Source organism: Trematomus bernacchii, unplaced genomic scaffold, assembly GCF_902827165.1.
Source record: "Trematomus bernacchii unplaced genomic scaffold, fTreBer1.1, whole genome shotgun sequence".
Classification (NCBI taxonomy): Eukaryota; Metazoa; Chordata; class Actinopteri; order Perciformes; family Nototheniidae; genus Trematomus; species Trematomus bernacchii.
In genome coordinates, this window is record NW_022988050.1 from 5,693,815 (window position 1) to 5,712,018 (window position 18,204).

Sequence of the window (18,204 nt, forward strand, 5' to 3'; positions counted from 1 at the left end):
TGAATCTTGTGTTGAACAAAAGGAAATAGAGAGTTGCACATTCTGGTTTATTTTAAAGGTCACCTATTATGCAAAATCCACTTTTTCATGTCTTATATACGTAAACATGTGTCCCCTCTGTGGAAAGAGATTCGGAAAGTTTCAAGAAAAAATATTCGCTCTGTTTTCGTCCTGATCCATTTATATAAAAACCTGTCTGAAAATGAGCTGATCAGATTTTGGCCACTTTATGATGTCATAACGATTAGCCAATCACCAACCAAGGTAACCCCCCATATCACCTGAATCTCCTCCTAGAGCACCATTGTGTTCTTTTTAACCAAATCTCTATCAGAGGGGCGTGGGGAGTGGCTCCTTATTTTCATCTAAAGTAACAGACAGAGAATCAGCACTTTTGAAACAGGGCTGAAACAGAGGGGATTATGGGATGCTACAATGATCTGTTGGGTATTTGGAGCCAAACACTTTAGAGACATGATTTGTATATATCTGAGAATATATTGATGAAAAACAGTGTAATAGGGGACCTTTAAAATAATAGTTTGAATTGTTAAGTAGGAATTCTCGTTATAGGTTGCGTGCATTACCAACGGGTTGCAGGGCAGAGTGTGAGACGACAACATGGCCGGGGCGCTTAGCGGTGCGATAGAGGAGAGCTGGGTTGCTGCCGTTGAACCGGTTGGCTCTCACCACACCCATCTTGGTCCAGTCCGTGAAGAACACGTTGTTTTCAAACACAGCAATTCCAAAAGGATGTGGAGCCTGGGTTGCACCATTTAGTACCATTTTCCTGGGAAACAACATCAAGGAGATCACTGCATGGTCTCAGTGTTTTCTTTTGTAACTAAAAGGGAGAGTTTATCCTAAAATCAAAGATACATATTTTTCTTTTACCTGCAGTGCTATTTGTCAATCTACATTTTGTTTTGTGCATGTTGGAGCTATTTGCCTAAGTTATGTCTGCGTCTACAAGTGGATGTAATCAAGACTTGGTTACTCAAGATAATCAATGGACCTTGTTGTAAGCCGTTTCAAGTAGGAATGATTTTTTCTACAGAAATACATCCACTCAGCATTGAACAGAGCAGAAGGAAGCTTTACTTATAGACGAGAAGCTCATGTTTATTCATTGGCGGGTATAGTTCAGAAGAAAGAAAAATAGTTCTTACATGAAACCGCACAACAAGGTCTGTGGATTCTCTAGAGTAACTGGGTCGTCATTTCTTAATAAGGGACATTTCTGTGAGTTTTTCAAATGTTTTTGGTGAATTCAGCACCACAAGCAAAGTACAATGTAGTTCCATCATATTTGAGAGAAAGCAGACATCTCTGAGCCATCTCTAATACTGTGCAACTCACTAAGCAATCTAGATTGATAAAAAGCACGACTACGGGAAACAGGAAAAATATGCACTTATGATTTTGGGGTGAAATGTCCCAAGTTCAAGGTGGTGACTGACAACATTTTCAGTGCAACCTTTACCTGTCCAGACCGCTGTAGGTGACGGTCTCCACCGTGTCAAAGTGGCTGTCGGACCAGTAGACCCTCTGAGTCACGATATCTAAGGTGATTCCTGTTGGAATGCCCAGTCCCTTCTTCACCAGCTCAATACGATTACTGCCGTCCATGAAGGCGCGTTCGAGCTTCATCTGCTCACTGGAAACGCCCATGTCTGTGAAGAACATGTAGCTGCAAACAAAAAGGAATAAAGAAATATAAATCAAGTGAAGTGGGTACAAAAACTCTTGGTAAAAATAAAAATGATGGAGTTCTAAAAAGGGATCTCTTGTAAAGTAGCCACTGCTTTACTTCTTGTATTTGACCGTAAATAACCTGAGATAACTAAGATTAAATAATAAGGAAACATGTCATCCCAGACAAATGACAGACTAAGACAGACATAGAGCTGGACTAATAATTACACACTGAAATATTTAAAGGTGGGGTAGGTAAGTTTGAGAAACCGGCTCGAGATACACTTTTTGTTATATTCCATGGAATGCTCTTAACATCCCGATAGCAATGAATATCTTAAGTGCTTTGACAAAAAATCCATAAAAAAATTTCATCTGTGGAAGCCGTAATACTGTAAAAAGCACGACCAATTAGCCGGCCCAGCTAAAATAACTGGATGGCCTACCTGCCTGTCAGCCTTCCATCTGTGCACAAACTTATCTCGTGCCCTCATTGGTCATGTGCGCGTTTGTGTGTGTTGGAGGACGGGCTCTATAAGGAAGTGGCAGATTTTCTCCGGTTGTGTATTTTAAAATTCTAGCGATCTCGAGCCGGTTTCTCAAACTTACCTACCCCACCTTTAAGTTTCAGTAAAAAAACAAACAAATAATGACATGAATTACATGCATTGTTAGATAGCATCACGTTATCATACTAAAACCAGTTGTTATTAACATGCAGCTCATGAAATCATGTCTGATATGGTTTGCCATGCATGCCATTCTCAACAGCTTTGGTAACAGCTTTTAAATACTAAAGCACTTAAACACACCCCACTGTGGGGTCCAGGACCAGGCCGTGAGGAGTCTGCAGGTTTTCAGCCACCAGTGTGACCCGATTCCCTCCATCAAAGTCACACATGTCGATACGCTCCATCATGGCTTCTAGGACGTAGAGTTTGAAGTTGATCCAGTCCACAGCGAGGTTCTGCACATTCTGTACTGCAGCAGTCAGAACCTCCTTAATGTTCCCCCCATTGTAGTTCGCAGAGTACACCTGGCAAAAGAATGATAGGTTTTAGGATGAGGGGCTTTTGTTGACATGAAAATCATTCTGGGCCCCCAGAGCTTTGCAGTGTAGCTGTTGTGCAATCATACAAAAGAAGGTGGGAAGAAATTGAGGGGAAAATGCACTGACAGACAATAATCCAGATTGACAGACCTTTTTGGTGTTTGTATCACTCCAGAAGACTGTGTCGCTGTGCCAGTGATATGCCACACCTACAGCATAACCTTTGCCCTGGGACGGCACCAGAGTTCTGACAAAGCGTCCATGTATATCCGCCATCATCACATCACCCCCGTTGGTGAAAATGAGCTGTGGCAATCCAGCTGAAGAAAAATGCAAAAAATACCTCAGCAGCTAATTCATTTTCATCAAGTCCTCTTAGATATTTGATATGATTTTACAAAATATACATACATTTAAGTATTGTCTCCTCAACTATGTCATATGGACCTTTAAAACAGCCCACAGATTATGTTCCAGCAGACACACATCGTATGAAGCTATACTCTTTGACTCTCTGTACCTGACACATTGGCTTTGCACATGTGACCCTGCTCCAAGAAGTATCCATCAGCACAGCTACAGTGGTGTGTCCCAGGACGATCTTCACACAGCTGGTCACAGATCCCCCAGATTTGACAGTCATTATAGTCTGGGGCAATAAAACAACCATTTTAGGAATTAGGGTGAGATTTATAACAGAAATCTGCAACCAGAGTATCGTTAAATTACGAAAAGCTCTGTGCTAAATTCATCAAAATAAGCTGACATTTTACAATTAAGGTGTAGTATATGTCGTAAACTAAAAACATATAACAGAATATGATATGCAACAATGTGAGGAGATCTGAGGAATTAACCAAAACAAATCCAACTCCATCAATCACCTCAAGTGCTCTATTGTTACAGTATATGCTTTCTCCTGATGCCTAAGTATGTTTAATGAACATATAATTTGTTTTTAGAAAAAGAAAAATGATATATGGCACTCACCTACACAGGAGCGGCTGTCATTGGCTACAGTGAAACCATCAGGGCAGTAGCAGGCCCCCCCCTGTGGAGACGGGTGGCACAGGTACTCACAACTCAAGGCAGAGCATTGGTCCAGGCCTGTAAGCAAAATACATACAAATCAACATAACGGTTGAATCTAGGTTGCAAATGAAGTTTTTATTTGGGATGCTGATCTATGCAGCGTTATCTTCAAGAGCATCATTGTGACCAGCATTATAGCCATCATTAACTGAGTCTGGAGGCCCAAATGACCTGAAAAAAAGTTAATCTTAAACCAGGTGAGTGTGAAGGCAGCGATAAGGAAGGCTAAAGCATCCTATCAGCTGACTTCTGAGAATCATTTATGAGTATGAAGCCTAAAACCCTTGCACCTTAACTTAAAGACGTATTAAAGTGTTGCAAATGTCAGATGTTTTACATGTGACTAGATGTCTGCCATTGACTTAACAGTCATTCAGAGTAATTTTCTGATCAGGTTTTTTTTACTGTTCTCATAAAGACAAGTACAAATAAGTTTACTGCGGGATGTTAAGGTTGTTATGTTAAACACATGTTAATCATTAATGACTTACTGCAGGTTTGCTGTGCTGTGGAGTTGGTCTCATCGGTTCCTCCAGGACAGTCAGGTTTTTCGTCACACACTTTGCCCACTGGTATACATAATGTCGAGCCCGGGCATCCCCACTCGCCAGGGTAACAGGATCGAGAGTTACTATCTAAAAAACAGAAACATATGTGATTAAAATATGAACTGTATATTTTTTACTTTCTTTCTCAAGCTTTTTTTTAATGTTAAAAGCAATTTTCTATTCGATAAATTTGAACTTACCATGAATAGGCTAGTCTTGTCATGTTTTAGGTCTTCTCATAACAAGTTTTTTAAATGTATTCTTCCAGTAGGCCTATTCAGTTCAAGTAATCATTTGTCCTTTCTTTCTCATAGTGTTTTATTCATTTTTGAATGACACTCCTCAGCAATAACTATATATGGTTATTAACTGAATTTCTAGTTCATGCTCTTAGTCCATCTGTAAGAAAAATGGGTGCTTACCACATCCTCTCTCATCACTGAAGTCCCCACAGTCGTTGAACTCGTCACACACCCAGCGCTGAGGAATACAGCGGCCACTCGAACATGTGAACTCACCGCCACTACAGCTCTGGTACGCTTAAGAAAACAGAGAGAAATAACAGATCTTTAACTCATCTTTACACGCCTAAAACAACTAAAAACAGTGGCCTATCATACTTTAATTTCACAATTATATCTTATATGTTGTAAAGCTCTACAATGCATATCGAAATGCTGTTTAGCATTAGACCTTGCATTGAACTGTTGAGCCACCTGAAAATAAGCAAATACTGAATTTAGTTTAGTTAAATTCCTCCCTTTTTAGTTAAACAAAAAGGATGGTCTTTTAACAGCAACTACACACCACTACAACGTATTACAATTTAAGGTGACACTAAAATCCTGTGGAGACACTTCCTTCCTTACCACAGCCTTGCTCATCGCTGTTGTCCCCGCAGTCATCCCAGTGGTCACAGACAAACGGCCGAGGGATACAGTAGCCGTTTGCACACTCATACTGGTGGATGGGACAGTGCTGTGTCGCTGGAAATTAAACAAATACACTGATTTTAGAAGTGAGTGGTCAAGCAATTGAAGTCAAACATCTCTACCTAAACTTAAGGCAGAGGTGGAAGAAGTACTCAGAATGTAAAGTATGCAGAATAAATAATTGCTCTTTTCCCAGAATTATGTTATTCTACAACACTATATTAGGTTGTTTTTAAACTAATTAATACATATAGGAGAATTTCGTTTTTTTATTGTGGAGCCAATTCACTCACCATTTACCTTCTTAAATAAATAAATATATGTATAGTACAGTACTGCATCACATCAAATATCATATGATTTTACGTGTTAAAACCATACTGTAGGTTAAAACTCACTATGAGTGTTAAAGGATTGTAGTGGAGTAAAAAGTACAATATTTGCCTCCAGGTGATGGAGTAGAAGTATAGGTAGCATAAAATAAAATTACTGAAGTACAAATATGTCAAAATAGTACTTAAGTACATTACTTAAGTATATGTACTTGGTAACATTTCCCACAACTGACTAAAGGGAAACCTAAAAGGTAATAAAAGGTTGAACACGTTTAGCTTTATTAGAGCTAATAACGTTAGCAACGTCACCTGTAACGTAAACTAACGTAGATGAAAACGAGAGAATAAACAGCTAAAGAATCGTTCCTTATAGAAAATAATAGGCATTATGTGAATGCATTTCACATTGAACAGTTTAACATAACGTTACATTGAGATATAGCGTATTCCAACCTTTATATATACAGTCTATGATTCCAACGCAAGTTTGTGCCCCTCATTGTTAATGACAAACTATTACGCTATTACTGTTACGCTTCTGTCAGTCATAAAGCTAATGTTTGAAAAAAAGCGTTTGACAACACTTACGACAGTCTTAGATGTATTCCCGGATTTTTAATATTCCTTTTGTATTCAGCTGGGATATTAAATTACTTCGCTGCTTAATAATTAAGAGCTATTTTAACCTTTCATTTATTGCGAAATATTAGCTAGCTCAATCAAAACAAAGATGGCGGCCGGAAGTTACGGCCTACTTCCTGTAATGTAGCCTACACTCCACAAGACAATTGTGAATTAATTGTTAAATTAATTATGGTAGAAAATAAGATAAATATAGGTATACAGTATTATAACAAATGTTTTTATTTTTAACATCATCTTTTTTATGAGCAAGTCACCTCCAGTGACAAATCTGTGTTTGGCTGTGGTCCAAATTATAACCAGTTTAACTCTATTAATAACACTATGATTAATTCCTACAGGTTCTATGGTCCAGCTGGTCATTTATTTTGAAACAGGCATATTTTTGTTATCCTATTAAACAATAACATTAGGCTACAACATCTCTCCACAATGTTTAACATATAATCTTAGCAAATACTTTGCATAAAAAGTCCTTTTCTTTTTAAATGTAATGTAATGCCCAACTATTTTTTTTTAGAGGTAAGCCTACAAAACAGAACATATATCTTATCATTTAAATGTTGGGTTTTGCGATACGTCTCAGCTACTCACTGCAGTTGAATTCATCAGAGCCATCTCGACAGTCCTGCAGCCCATTGCAGTGCTGAGTGTTGTTGTAACAGGCCCCATTGGCACATGTCTTTTCAGTACAAGGGGGATAGTCTGCAAAAAAACATTGTTTTATTATTTTCATAAAAAGGATTTTAAATTCGCTCAATGCTGCAAATAAAATGATTCCTATCAAAGTATTAAGAAAATATAAGGGTACCTGCAAATATCTGATATGATATTAATGTACAGTGTGGAAAGTCTTACTGCAGTTGTTCTCATCAGAGTTGTCCACGCAGTCCTTTACGTGGTCACATCTGTATTTGCCGGGGACACACTGGCCCTCCTGGCAGGTGAACTGGTCCGGGCTGCAGGTCCGCCCACCTGAACCCAGAGCATATGAGATAGTTTGGTTGCTAAATGCTTTGTAACAGGGAAATTACTACTCGCAATTTGTAGAATGACAACATGCTTTGAATGTAATTAAAGGTATTTTTTGTTTGTCCAGAATATCTTTGTCACTGACATGGAGAGCAATGAACAAAAATATTGGAAGAATGAAATCAGAAACATACATTTGTTTATTACCAAGCTACTAATAGGAATTTTGGGACAATGTGTTTCTCTTTCTTAACATTTGAATTATATAAATGATTAGATGCTGTATTTTGAGCCAATGTTCTTGACGTATGTGATTTGTTTTTTTATTGTGTCAGTTTCTCATTCTTAATAACGGTACATCAACAATCACTCTGCATACCACAAGTTCTTTGTTCATCTGATCCATCAATACAATCTTCCTCTCCGTCGCATACAAATCCCGAAGAGATGCATTCACCGCTTGTTACACACTTAAACTCCTGCAAGGTGCATGATGGAGGTGCTGCCACAAAGAAGAAAAACATTGAAGAGTTTAAACATTAATTATTTTCTTTCTCTCAAACTTTATTTACCCAGTTAACAGATTATTATAAATCACTGAAACTCACGACAGTTCAGCTCATCTGAGTCATCTGCACAGTCTTTAGTCCCATCACACCTCCAAGCTTTGTTGATGCATTGTCCAGAAGTGCATTGAAACTCTCCACTGCCACAACTTCCTGCAGAGAACACACATACAGAGACAGATCTATTAAGTTAAAACATCAGCCATCAGTCATCTTTTTATGATTATGGTGTGGGCTTGACCTTCATGATTTGAGTTAAAGAGGTCATTTACACATTTAATACAGTTTATTTACTGTTCCAGTGACAAATGAGTTACCGTGTTTATGACAGCTGTATCCACACTCTGTATGCAACTTTTGAACCTTAAAACATGTGATTCTACAATTAAAGGATGGTTAATTCTTCACCATGAATGAACAGCAAATCTTATGACCCTGGAGTAACAGGCAATCATTTCAAATGGATAAATGATGTCTGAATTAGCACAGGGAAGTGTGCATTGTATAACTTCAGCATTCACTGTTCAGTATTTTATGAAATGTAGAATAAGGTGACAAAAACTCAAGAAATTGTATTTGTAATAAATTACCTTTTATTATTTTAGGGTTGAAGGGTGACATGTTATCATCATGTGTATGTTTTAATTATTTTAAAACAGCTATAATTCTCACCATTTTTATATATGAAATCATTTTCGTAGGGTGTCAAACTACTCACATTTTAGGAAATCCCTTCAACCTCAATATTTTTGGCCAAAATAACACTTTGACACACCTGACCATTACAAAGCATTTTTAATCTTATCTAATTACTTAGCTTTTACATATTTGTGATTACTAGAAAACATATTTTTCGAAAAATCAAGATTATACACTTACCTTGAGCAAGATGAATTCCTTGGGACAGCAGTAGGAGAAACAGAAGATAAAGACCTTTTAGGTCCATCATTTAATGTTGCTGTTAGTTTGATAAAGTGTGTACACTCATGCTACATCTGACTCCTGGGGAAGATACTGCCTTTGACACTGAGATGTATGACCCTGAGCAACCAGCAGACCAATACTGTGACACGGAGTAATACAGCTTTTTATGGCTCGCTACTTTACATAAACTTCATCTAAGATTAACTTTTACCTGTTGCTATGTTGTCTACATCAGCAAGAAAAAGCAACCACTGATTTTTGTATAACACTGCGGCAGGAAGTTAATACAGACCATATAGTTCCTGAGTACAGTTATCACGAGTGCCTTTCATCAGTTTTTTAAGATCTAAAAAGGACCTTTAAGAACACGATATGCTTTTGTATGTTTTTTGGTTGAAAGCATATGATGTGCATCTTTTTTTTAACGTCTTCAAAATTGCACTGTTGAGGAACCTGCGATCTAAGTTTTTCATACATTACATAATTACACCGTAGTTTTGTTATGACAATAAACGTTTGAATCTTGAATCTGTGACACATATGTAATACATTGCAACCACAACGTTCCTCCCTGCAATAAATATTGTTGGTAAATCAAAGTTATTCTATACAGTGAAAGGGGTGCATGGTGTTCAATAGCAGTGCTTATGAAATGACTACTACTTCTTACTACTTACATTAATTTATGCAGAGGTCTTTGAATTCCACCCTGCTGGGAAACAATAAAACGTATTTTCATTATCATTTCACGGAGCAGCGTGTTGCATGTTAATATAAAAAAATTGTCCCATTATCGAGAAATTATCGTAGCTTCTACTGTAACCATGTCACAGTACATGTGCTTTATTGGTTTGAAGCAGAAAGGAACATTACTTTGTGACAGAAACAAGAACAGTTTAATATCTACTAGTGGAATTGGATTGTTTGTCCCTGTTGCATTTATCCTCTTCAGTAGTATGAGACAAAAACTGTAATAAAGCTACACTCAGAGCTCAATAATATTGTTCTGGCTGGAAGTGTTATACCAGCAAATGAACAGATCAGATGTTAACATGAATGATGTATCCCTTACAAACATGTGTACCATTGCGAATTGGATATCATGTGTTTTTTCTGATTGATACACCTGCTGTGCTTGTAGTCATTTTTCGCCCCATGTTAAACTACATTTATTACAATGCTTTTAAAGCTGACACATGCACATACGTCATTATAACTGTATGTCTACAAGGATTTTTAAAGGGTGCATTTGTTTCAAACAATAGTAACCTACGAAAGGTTAATCAGCAAAGCACAATAGTGTAATTTGAGGACATTTCAGTGATTTAATTAAGTCAACATATATTTGGACTGTTATTGAGTGTTAACCCCGTCTTCATCACTGCTTGTGTTAGTTAAACTTTGGCGCCTTCCAGTGGCAGTACAAAAAAAATACACACTGCAACCACCTCTACATATTTGACTTCACAGAAGCTGTTAAAAAAACATCATAATAATAATATTTATAAAACTTATAATAGGTTGCTTAATATTTAAGATGTCTTATAGTTAAGTTAACTATTTAAATAAACCATGAATATCATAAGTAGTGAAAATGTCATTATTTTGTGTGTGTTTAATGTAATGTCAATTTTTTATTGTTGAAATTAGGTACATTTCCTAAGGATAATATGAGTGACGAAAAAAAACAACTGAATAAGTATAAGTATTGTAAGTATTGTTGTTTTATTTTTCCATGTTGAATACAGCTTGGTATGAAGACATTGGTTGGAAATAAAACAAAAATATACTCATAGTTGTACAAAATAATACATCAAACTGTTTCAATGTAGTAAACATTTTACACAAATTATACTGAAATATATAGGGAGGGATCTGGCATGCCCTAATTTAGGAGTAACTCATTAAATGGTATGCGAACAAAGGAAACCCGTCTCATTCACAACAGCTGAGTTAAACAGAAAGATAATTCTCATGATAAACACAACACATTTCACATACAAAACGATTACCTGTAAATTCATGGACGACCCTCACATAACATAATAATTTATTTATAATAATATATCGAACAGCTCCTCGTTTGAGGGTTTACAAATGTGAAATCGTTAAAGAGTAATATCTTAATTGATTGACAAAAATGTTGAGAAACCATTAAAAAGACCCCCATTGTATCTCATATTCAGAACTTTGACAACGATTAAAGAAAGACACACATTATTTATAACAGCTTATAATTAGTAAGAATAGAGTTTACACTTTTTTTGCACATTTCTCCAGCTATTGCACAGGACCTGGTGGTGTTTAGGAATAAAGTTATTTGTGGGGGGAAAAACAAAAAAAGGAGAATGTTGAGGTGTTCCTGACCCAGTTTCTGATCTGGGTAAATGTCAATGAAGGATTTGTTAACCATCTTCTCCTGTCTTAGTGCATGTAAGGGCTGCTGTGGCCTTGGCTCTGAGCGTATGGGTTGCTCTGAGCGTACGGGTTGTTCTGAGGTCGACTCTGGGAATACGGGTTGTTCTGCGGGCGAGCGTAGAGGCTGCTCTGTCGAGACTGAGCATACTGGTCCTCATTGTCCTCGTTGAACCGCTAAAATGGAAAGAGAATTTTTGGATTCAATTATTTTAAAAACCAATATATTATGTTTATCTTAACCTGATAAATGTTTTCTCTTCTGCTCAGCATTTTGTCTTTTTCTGTTGGTCTGTCCTCCTTCTTTTTTTTTTTACAAAGGACATCTTACAAGATATATAATATATGGGGGGACCCTATGGGGGATATATGTCCCATGTCCAATTATATCTATAGCCTCAATATTTTTTGAAATAACAAAAAATAAATGTTTTGAAACTATATTAAACATGTGTTCTAACAGATTATCTGTTATACATCCATATGATCTGTTTTCTTTTTTTTTTATTACCGCCTAATTTTATTCCATATTTTATTCCATTCTATTTCTATGTAAGTACTGCAATATTTTACTATATTTTGTAGTTATTTTCTAATATTTTGTAATGTTAATTTATATGTATGCACCAGGACATCAAGTCAAATTCCTTGTACGTGTAAACCTACCTGGTAATAAACCTGTTTCTGATTCTGATTATTTGAGTAAAGTAAGTGTAGAAAGTATCATATCATTTTTACTATAGATTTCGTCATGAAAATATGAGCTTATCCTCTGAACAAAAACAACACATTTTTATTTTTGAAGAAACATGATCATTTAAATGAATGGATCTCAACACTTTTCCAGACACTGTTTCCATTTTATACTTCATTACTTTTTTTTTGCAAACTACCGTCCAACTTCTCTCCTCTGTCTATCACACAGAGTCATGCTCACCGAGTTCCTCCCAGCAGGGATCAGGTTCTGCCGGCTGTTGCTCGGAGTCATCTCCAGGTTGGTCCTGCTGTCCCAGCTGCTGGTGGTCGTGGCCCGTGGGATCCTAGGCACCCCAGCATTGCCAAAGGCTGACTGGCCGTTACCTAGCCCATTAGCCGGGGCTACGTGGCTGTGGGCTCCCAATGGCGCCTTGACAGGAAGTTGGCTAACATAAGAGTTCCCAGTGTCTGCTTTTTTGCTCTTTTTGGAGCTCTTTTTCTTTGGGGATCTAAAAAGAGTACATACAATTACTCTCAACTTTAGCTTTATCTGTCATGTCTGCACTATAGACTTCATTGTATTAGTAGATAGATTATTCTACAACTCCAAATGTTGCCAAATGTGTGGTGCATTAAGAAAATGTTAGGTTAAATGCAGCTTTGTCACAATAAAAAAGGTTCATAATCAATCTGATGGGTGGGAGATTGAGAGATAAACATGGCTAAAACATGACAGAGTCAACAATGAATGACTAAAAGTGGGCAGGTGAATAGATGTGGGGCTCACCTGACTGCCATTACTATCAGAACAATGAGCGTGATGAGCAGCAGTGCCCCGAGCACAGAGCCAACGATTACCAGCGACAGCTTCCATGCTAACAAACACAATGACAAGGACATTTATAACAAGGCTATTGACATTTTTTACAACTTTTGACATACAAGTGTTTTAAAATGAAGGTACAACAAAGTCATAATGGACCCCGACTTTTCTTTACATCAAGGTCTGTTCACAGGTCTCATGTAAAAGTTATAAAGCCTTTTATAAAATCTGATAAATGTATATATATATATATATTTTTTTTAATTCATTTTGTATACATTTGATAGGTTATTGATTTCTTCTGTGTCATAATAAATATTTTGATAATGTATTCTTTTGTGGCTGTCGTTTTGTCTTAATGGTCAAACAGATACTGTGTATACTCACAATCGGTGCAGTTCAAACCAGAATAGCCAAATGAACAACTGAAAGACAAGAACAAATAGTCATTTATAATTTCATTTTAAACCAAGCCTTTTGTATGAGTTGTATTATTATTTTTTAATATGATATGTCATTTTAACCTTACTTTTCACAGACATTGGATCCATCAGGTTTTTGACCGTTGGGACATGCTGCAAAGATAGAAAAGTTTCAGGTAGTGTCGTTTAGTTAAACAAAGGCTAGTATGTCACACACACACACACACACACACACACACACACACACACACACACACACACACACACACCACACACACACACACACACACACACACACACACACACACACACACACACACACACACACACACACACACACACACACACACACACACACACACACAGACACACACACACACACACACACACACACACACACACACAATCTGTATGTCTCTACCACACTAAATGCCCTTACCAATGCATATCCTGTTAGTGTAGTTGGTGGTAATGTAACCAAGCGCACATTTACAGGTAAAAGTTCCGTTCCCAGATTCGCATCCTGCAGTATTCGTACCACAGGTAGTGTCACCACACAGTTCTCCAGCTTTAAATGAAGAAAAAAGAGTTGGTACATCTAAATCCAAGAAAATCCAATGGTACAAAATAAAACTCATACATAATAAGAAGCATGGTCTGAAATGTACAGTATATTTATAGTTGCACATTATCACTCGCCAGCTAAATTATACTCTGTACACTGTACAAAGATCACCATATATGTGCAAAGACCATGATTGGGTAACCTTGTCTGCTGGGGATTCACAACCAACAAGCACAAATACGTTTAATATGTCAAAGCAACAAGAAGACACTCTGCAACAACTAAACTAAACAGATCAAATATTAAAATGTATTTTATGTTCTTTTTGCTTCACGCTGACAGAACAACATTTTATTCCTGAAAAAATCCAAGGCTTCAGGCTTTGTTAAAATGATAGTTTGCTGCATTTTATGTATTATAATAACACTTTTTTCAAACACATTACACTTTAATGATTCATTTATATGTAATGATTACATTAAATGATCACTGGGCAAATAAGTGAGTTAAGTTCTTAAAACTAAACAGCATTATATGGTTATGCAATTCACAGCCCTAACATTGACAACTTCAAACAATAATGCATACAGCTTTTTGAAAAAAAAAAACCTCTTCAATTACATTCTACCTGCAAGTATATCTATTTAGGTTTAAATAATATTTTTGATAAATCTCTCCTTAACACTAGATAAAGAACTGAGGTATACATTTGATAAACTTACGAACGAAAGATGAATCCTTCAATAGGCAATCCTCACAAGCCTTCTCTACCTCCAGTTTCTCTGTAACTTCTGCTGTTACGATGTCAGCATTTGCCTTGAAGATGATCTGTACATCTGCTCTGACCCCAGTGCCTGCTCTTGACCAAACTTTGGTGTCTTTAGTGATCTTGCTGTATATAGAAAAAATCACATGTAAATTATATTATGTGTATTATATGATATTTACATTCTGCCTTATTTAAGAGCAACATGGTGTAAATGTAATGTAGGAAGTATGGTTTTAGATTGATAGACAATAAGATTGTTAACACATTGTGACTTACCTGAGCTTCAGCACTATAGATCCAGAGTAACTATCATTATACGATTCAAAAACTCGATCCAGCTGTGTTTTAGGAAAAAATACCATATTGTTAACCACTTCGTCAAACTTCACTTTGATCGTTGTGTAGCAAAATGCCACATTCATTACAACATGCATCCAACTTAATACCCAGGTGTAGCACTGGTGAGTTCGTGATCTATCACTTATGTCACTGAAATGTACAATCATCAACATTATTTAATGTGTTTAAAAGAGAAAAAAGGTTTTATTACTCAAAAGGAAAAAAATAGAAGCCATTAAAAAACTAAATATAAGAACGTATTGCTTACCTCGTCAGTGATTTCTTTGGATGCAACACGAAATTCCTTTGAGGTCTTGTCATCCATACCTTCCTTGTATGCTTGTACAAGAACAAGGTTTCCAGGAAAAACTTTGGCTAAAATAGGAAAACATTGTCTTAGCTTAAAGGACAAACTCCTGTCATAACCATTTAAAAAATAAATAAAAATACTTCTTGCCAAGAGTTAGATAAGAAAATAAAGCCACTTTCTTATCTGACCAATGAGCGAAAGACTACAGTCAGCAGCTGGTTAGCTTAGCATAAAAGGGAAGCTAGCATAAAATGAATTATTGTCAGGAACACGGTACAAACAGGACTTCTGGATGTCACTGTTCCTGTCGTAAAATATAGCCCTGGAAAACCCCAAGTAGCTGCTCATTCACTTTTTGTGTGTGAATTCAACAAACAAATGATGACGCGTTCATTCTCAGGTGCTTGAAGATGGATTTACCCAGGCCAGCTTTTTTCACGTTGTTCAAGGTGTGGATTTGAGCTAAGTTATTCAACCAAATTCTGGCTGCAGCTACATATCTATATTGTTAAATCTTCTCATCTTACTGAATATTACTTAAAACGTTGAACTGTAGCTCTAAGTATTAGTACTTGTTTCCTAAAGATGCTTATCATGTTGACCAACCTGATACTACTAGACTTCAATGATTAACACTACTCTTCATCCCACAGATAGGCCTTACATACAGGCCTACACTTTAATATTACAAATCATTTAGCCAATTCTAAGCATGGACTGGAACAACGTCATAGAGGACAAATACTTACCACTGTCACAAGTTTGGCTGACTTCATTGTAGAAATCACCAGCCAAACACAAGCATGCAAAGGTTTGATCGGCACGACGTTCACAGGTGGCCCCAGAGCCACATGGGTTTATATTACAAGGGTCTAAGGCAAGGCAAAAGAAGAAGAGAACAATTCACAGAACAGTACATGATAATCATTTTTGAAACAATGACATCTTGGAAACAGATAATATGTATTTTTGAAAAGTGACATTACGTGGAAGCTCTGTAGTGGCAGGCCCTGCTATGGTTGTGGTGGCAGGCTCTATGGTTGTGGTGGCAGGTCCTGCTATGGTTGTGGTGGCAGGTCCTGCTATGGTTGTGGTGGCAGGTCCTGCTATGGTTGTGGTGGCAGGTCCTGCTATGGTTGTGGTGGCAGGTCCTGCTATGGTTGTGGTGGCAGGTCCTGCTATGGTTGTGGTGGCAGGTCCTGCTATGGTTGTGGTGGCAGGTCCTGCTATGGTTGTGGTGGCAGGTCCTGCTATGGTTGTGGTGGCAGGCCCTGCTATGGTTGTGGTGGCAGGCCCTGCTATGGTTGTGGTGGCAGGCCCTGCTATGGTTGTGGTGGCAGGCCCTGCTATGGTTGTGGTGGCAGGTCCTGCTATGGTTGTGGTGGCAGGCCCTGCTATGGTTGTGGTGGCAGGTCCTGCTATGGTTGTGGTGGCAGGTCCTGCTATGGTTGTGGTGGCAGGTCCTGCTATGGTTGTGGTGGCAGGTCCTGCTATGGTTGTGGTGGCAGGTCCTGCTATGGTTGTGGTGGCAGGTCCTGCTATGGTTGTGGTGGCAGGCCCTGCTATGGTTGTGGTGGCAGGTCCTGCTATGGTTGTGGTGGCAGGCCCTGCTATGGTTGTGGTGGCAGGCCCTGCTGTGGTGGCAGGCCCTGCTGTGGTGGCAGGTCCTGCTATGGTTGTGGTGGCAGGCCCTGCTATGGTTGTGGTGGCAGGCCCTGCTATGGTTGTGGTGGCAGGCCCTGCTGTGGTGGCAGGCCCTGCTATGGTTGTGGTGGCAGGCCCTGCTGTGGTGGCAGGCCCTGCTATGGTGGTAGTTCCTTCTCCGTCTGTAGGTCCTGCTGGGGTTGTATGAGAGAGGTAACCACTATGCTTGACATTGTTTTCTCTTTAGTATCAGAAAAATAGACATATTTGTACTGTGGTATGAGCAGATATTAAGATAGAATGAAGGCTTGCGGATAGGAAATTCTCAGTTCAGTTTATTGTTGATCCAAACTAAGAATACATATTTTAATGTGTCACATTTATATGGAAGATTTTAGAAAAACAGAAAAAGAGAGACATAATCGAAGAGGCCAAAAAAATTACGTGTCCAACGTCTAAAGCTCAATCAAAGCTATTAAAACCAGACTGGAGGGTGTATAAGGAAAACCAATAGACTTCCTTGATTGAAATAGAAGGTGACAACAAGGGTCATAAGATAAGGTCAGATTGTCTGAATTAACACAGTAGTTAAATATTTACATTTGATGCGTTTAAACCAATCCTACATACAAAAAATTGTTGTTAGGCCAAGCTTGAAGCCATTGTGAAAAGCGGGCCTTCATTTCTGACTAGCTGTTATTTTAAATTTCTAACAAAACTGATCTATTCTTTTTTTGAGAAAAATAGATGCATACATTAGCAATGTTGTTTCGGCCCTCAGTCCATATCATCACTTCCATTTGACCTGAAAGGGTATCACTTGATCTAGAACCACGCAATATCTTCTTTAGATCTTCTACTTTCTTATAAAAACCCATTTCAACACAAGATCTGTGATGATTATATTATTGCTCTGGATAACAACTTTTTACATATCCATAAAAAATAGACTGTGAGAAAAAACAAAATGTTCCTCTGTTATAAAATATACCTTAAATGTCTCCTATTTATTTGCGAGAGGCTAACGACTGATACAAAATAAAGGTTCAGGCAACTTACCAAGACAGGCCACAACCAGCAAAAGAGCGTAGAGGAGGTTAAATTCTCGAGCCATTGAAAAATAATTTACTGACAAACTTTACCAAGAGAAAGAGAGCCAGAGAGGCGGGTGAGTGGACGAGGATTAAGGGCTCCAGTGTCCTCCACTGGCAGTTTTAATCATTAGCCACTCCTTTGAGGGCGGTACCGTGTGCCAAAGTACATTTCCCGCCCAGAAAAAAAAGACTTGGAGGTCCCACTTCCCATGTCTCTGTTTGTTTGTTTTTGTTAAAGACCAGAAATTGAGTCAGATCTTTGAGACATATATCTATAGCCATCATAAACACAACCTTTTCCATATTTAAATGATAGAGAAAAACCAAAGAACAATAGGGCTGGCCTGGCTGTTTGTTTGCCAAATGATCT

The 18,204-nt window shown here is 37.8% G+C and overlaps 2 protein-coding genes across 3 annotated transcripts in view; both read right to left on the minus strand.

The window, feature by feature from the left end:
- Positions 1-8,880, minus strand: part of lrp2b (low density lipoprotein receptor-related protein 2b) — a 44,132-nt gene extending 35,252 nt beyond the window's left edge. Inside the window, exons 1-14 of the mRNA XM_034119889.1 lie at positions 8,713-8,880; positions 7,876-7,986; positions 7,647-7,769; positions 7,154-7,270; positions 6,890-7,000; positions 5,256-5,372; positions 4,809-4,925; positions 4,330-4,473; positions 3,737-3,853; positions 3,267-3,395; positions 2,897-3,066; positions 2,508-2,731; positions 1,484-1,690; positions 588-790 (exon numbers count right to left, since the gene is read on the minus strand). Of these exons, the coding sequence (XP_033975780.1) occupies positions 588-790; positions 1,484-1,690; positions 2,508-2,731; positions 2,897-3,066; positions 3,267-3,395; positions 3,737-3,853; positions 4,330-4,473; positions 4,809-4,925; positions 5,256-5,372; positions 6,890-7,000; positions 7,154-7,270; positions 7,647-7,769; positions 7,876-7,986; positions 8,713-8,782 (1,960 nt within the window). The 5' untranslated portion in view covers positions 8,783-8,880. The remainder of the gene's footprint in view (positions 1-587; positions 791-1,483; positions 1,691-2,507; positions 2,732-2,896; positions 3,067-3,266; positions 3,396-3,736; positions 3,854-4,329; positions 4,474-4,808; positions 4,926-5,255; positions 5,373-6,889; positions 7,001-7,153; positions 7,271-7,646; positions 7,770-7,875; positions 7,987-8,712) is intronic.
- Positions 8,881-11,176: 2,296 nt separating this feature from the next.
- muc13b (mucin 13b, cell surface associated) lies at positions 11,177-17,941 on the minus strand. Of its 2 annotated transcripts, none has more exons than XM_034120187.1 (12): positions 17,800-17,941; positions 16,083-16,934; positions 15,846-15,968; positions 15,055-15,161; positions 14,724-14,785; positions 14,401-14,570; positions 13,553-13,681; positions 13,221-13,266; positions 13,079-13,116; positions 12,656-12,743; positions 12,110-12,377; positions 11,177-11,349 (listed from the first exon to the last, which is right to left on the minus strand). In XM_034120187.1, exons 1-12 carry the CDS (start codon positions 17,852-17,854, stop codon positions 11,182-11,184), a joined length of 2,106 nt encoding a protein of 701 aa, XP_033976078.1. In that variant the 5' UTR covers positions 17,855-17,941; the 3' UTR covers positions 11,177-11,181. The 2 variants fall into 2 exon arrangements, with proteins under 2 accessions (XP_033976078.1, XP_033976079.1); XM_034120188.1 differs by having other exon boundaries at positions 16,083-16,931; positions 17,800-17,922.
- Between the last annotated feature and the right edge of the window lie 263 nt (positions 17,942-18,204).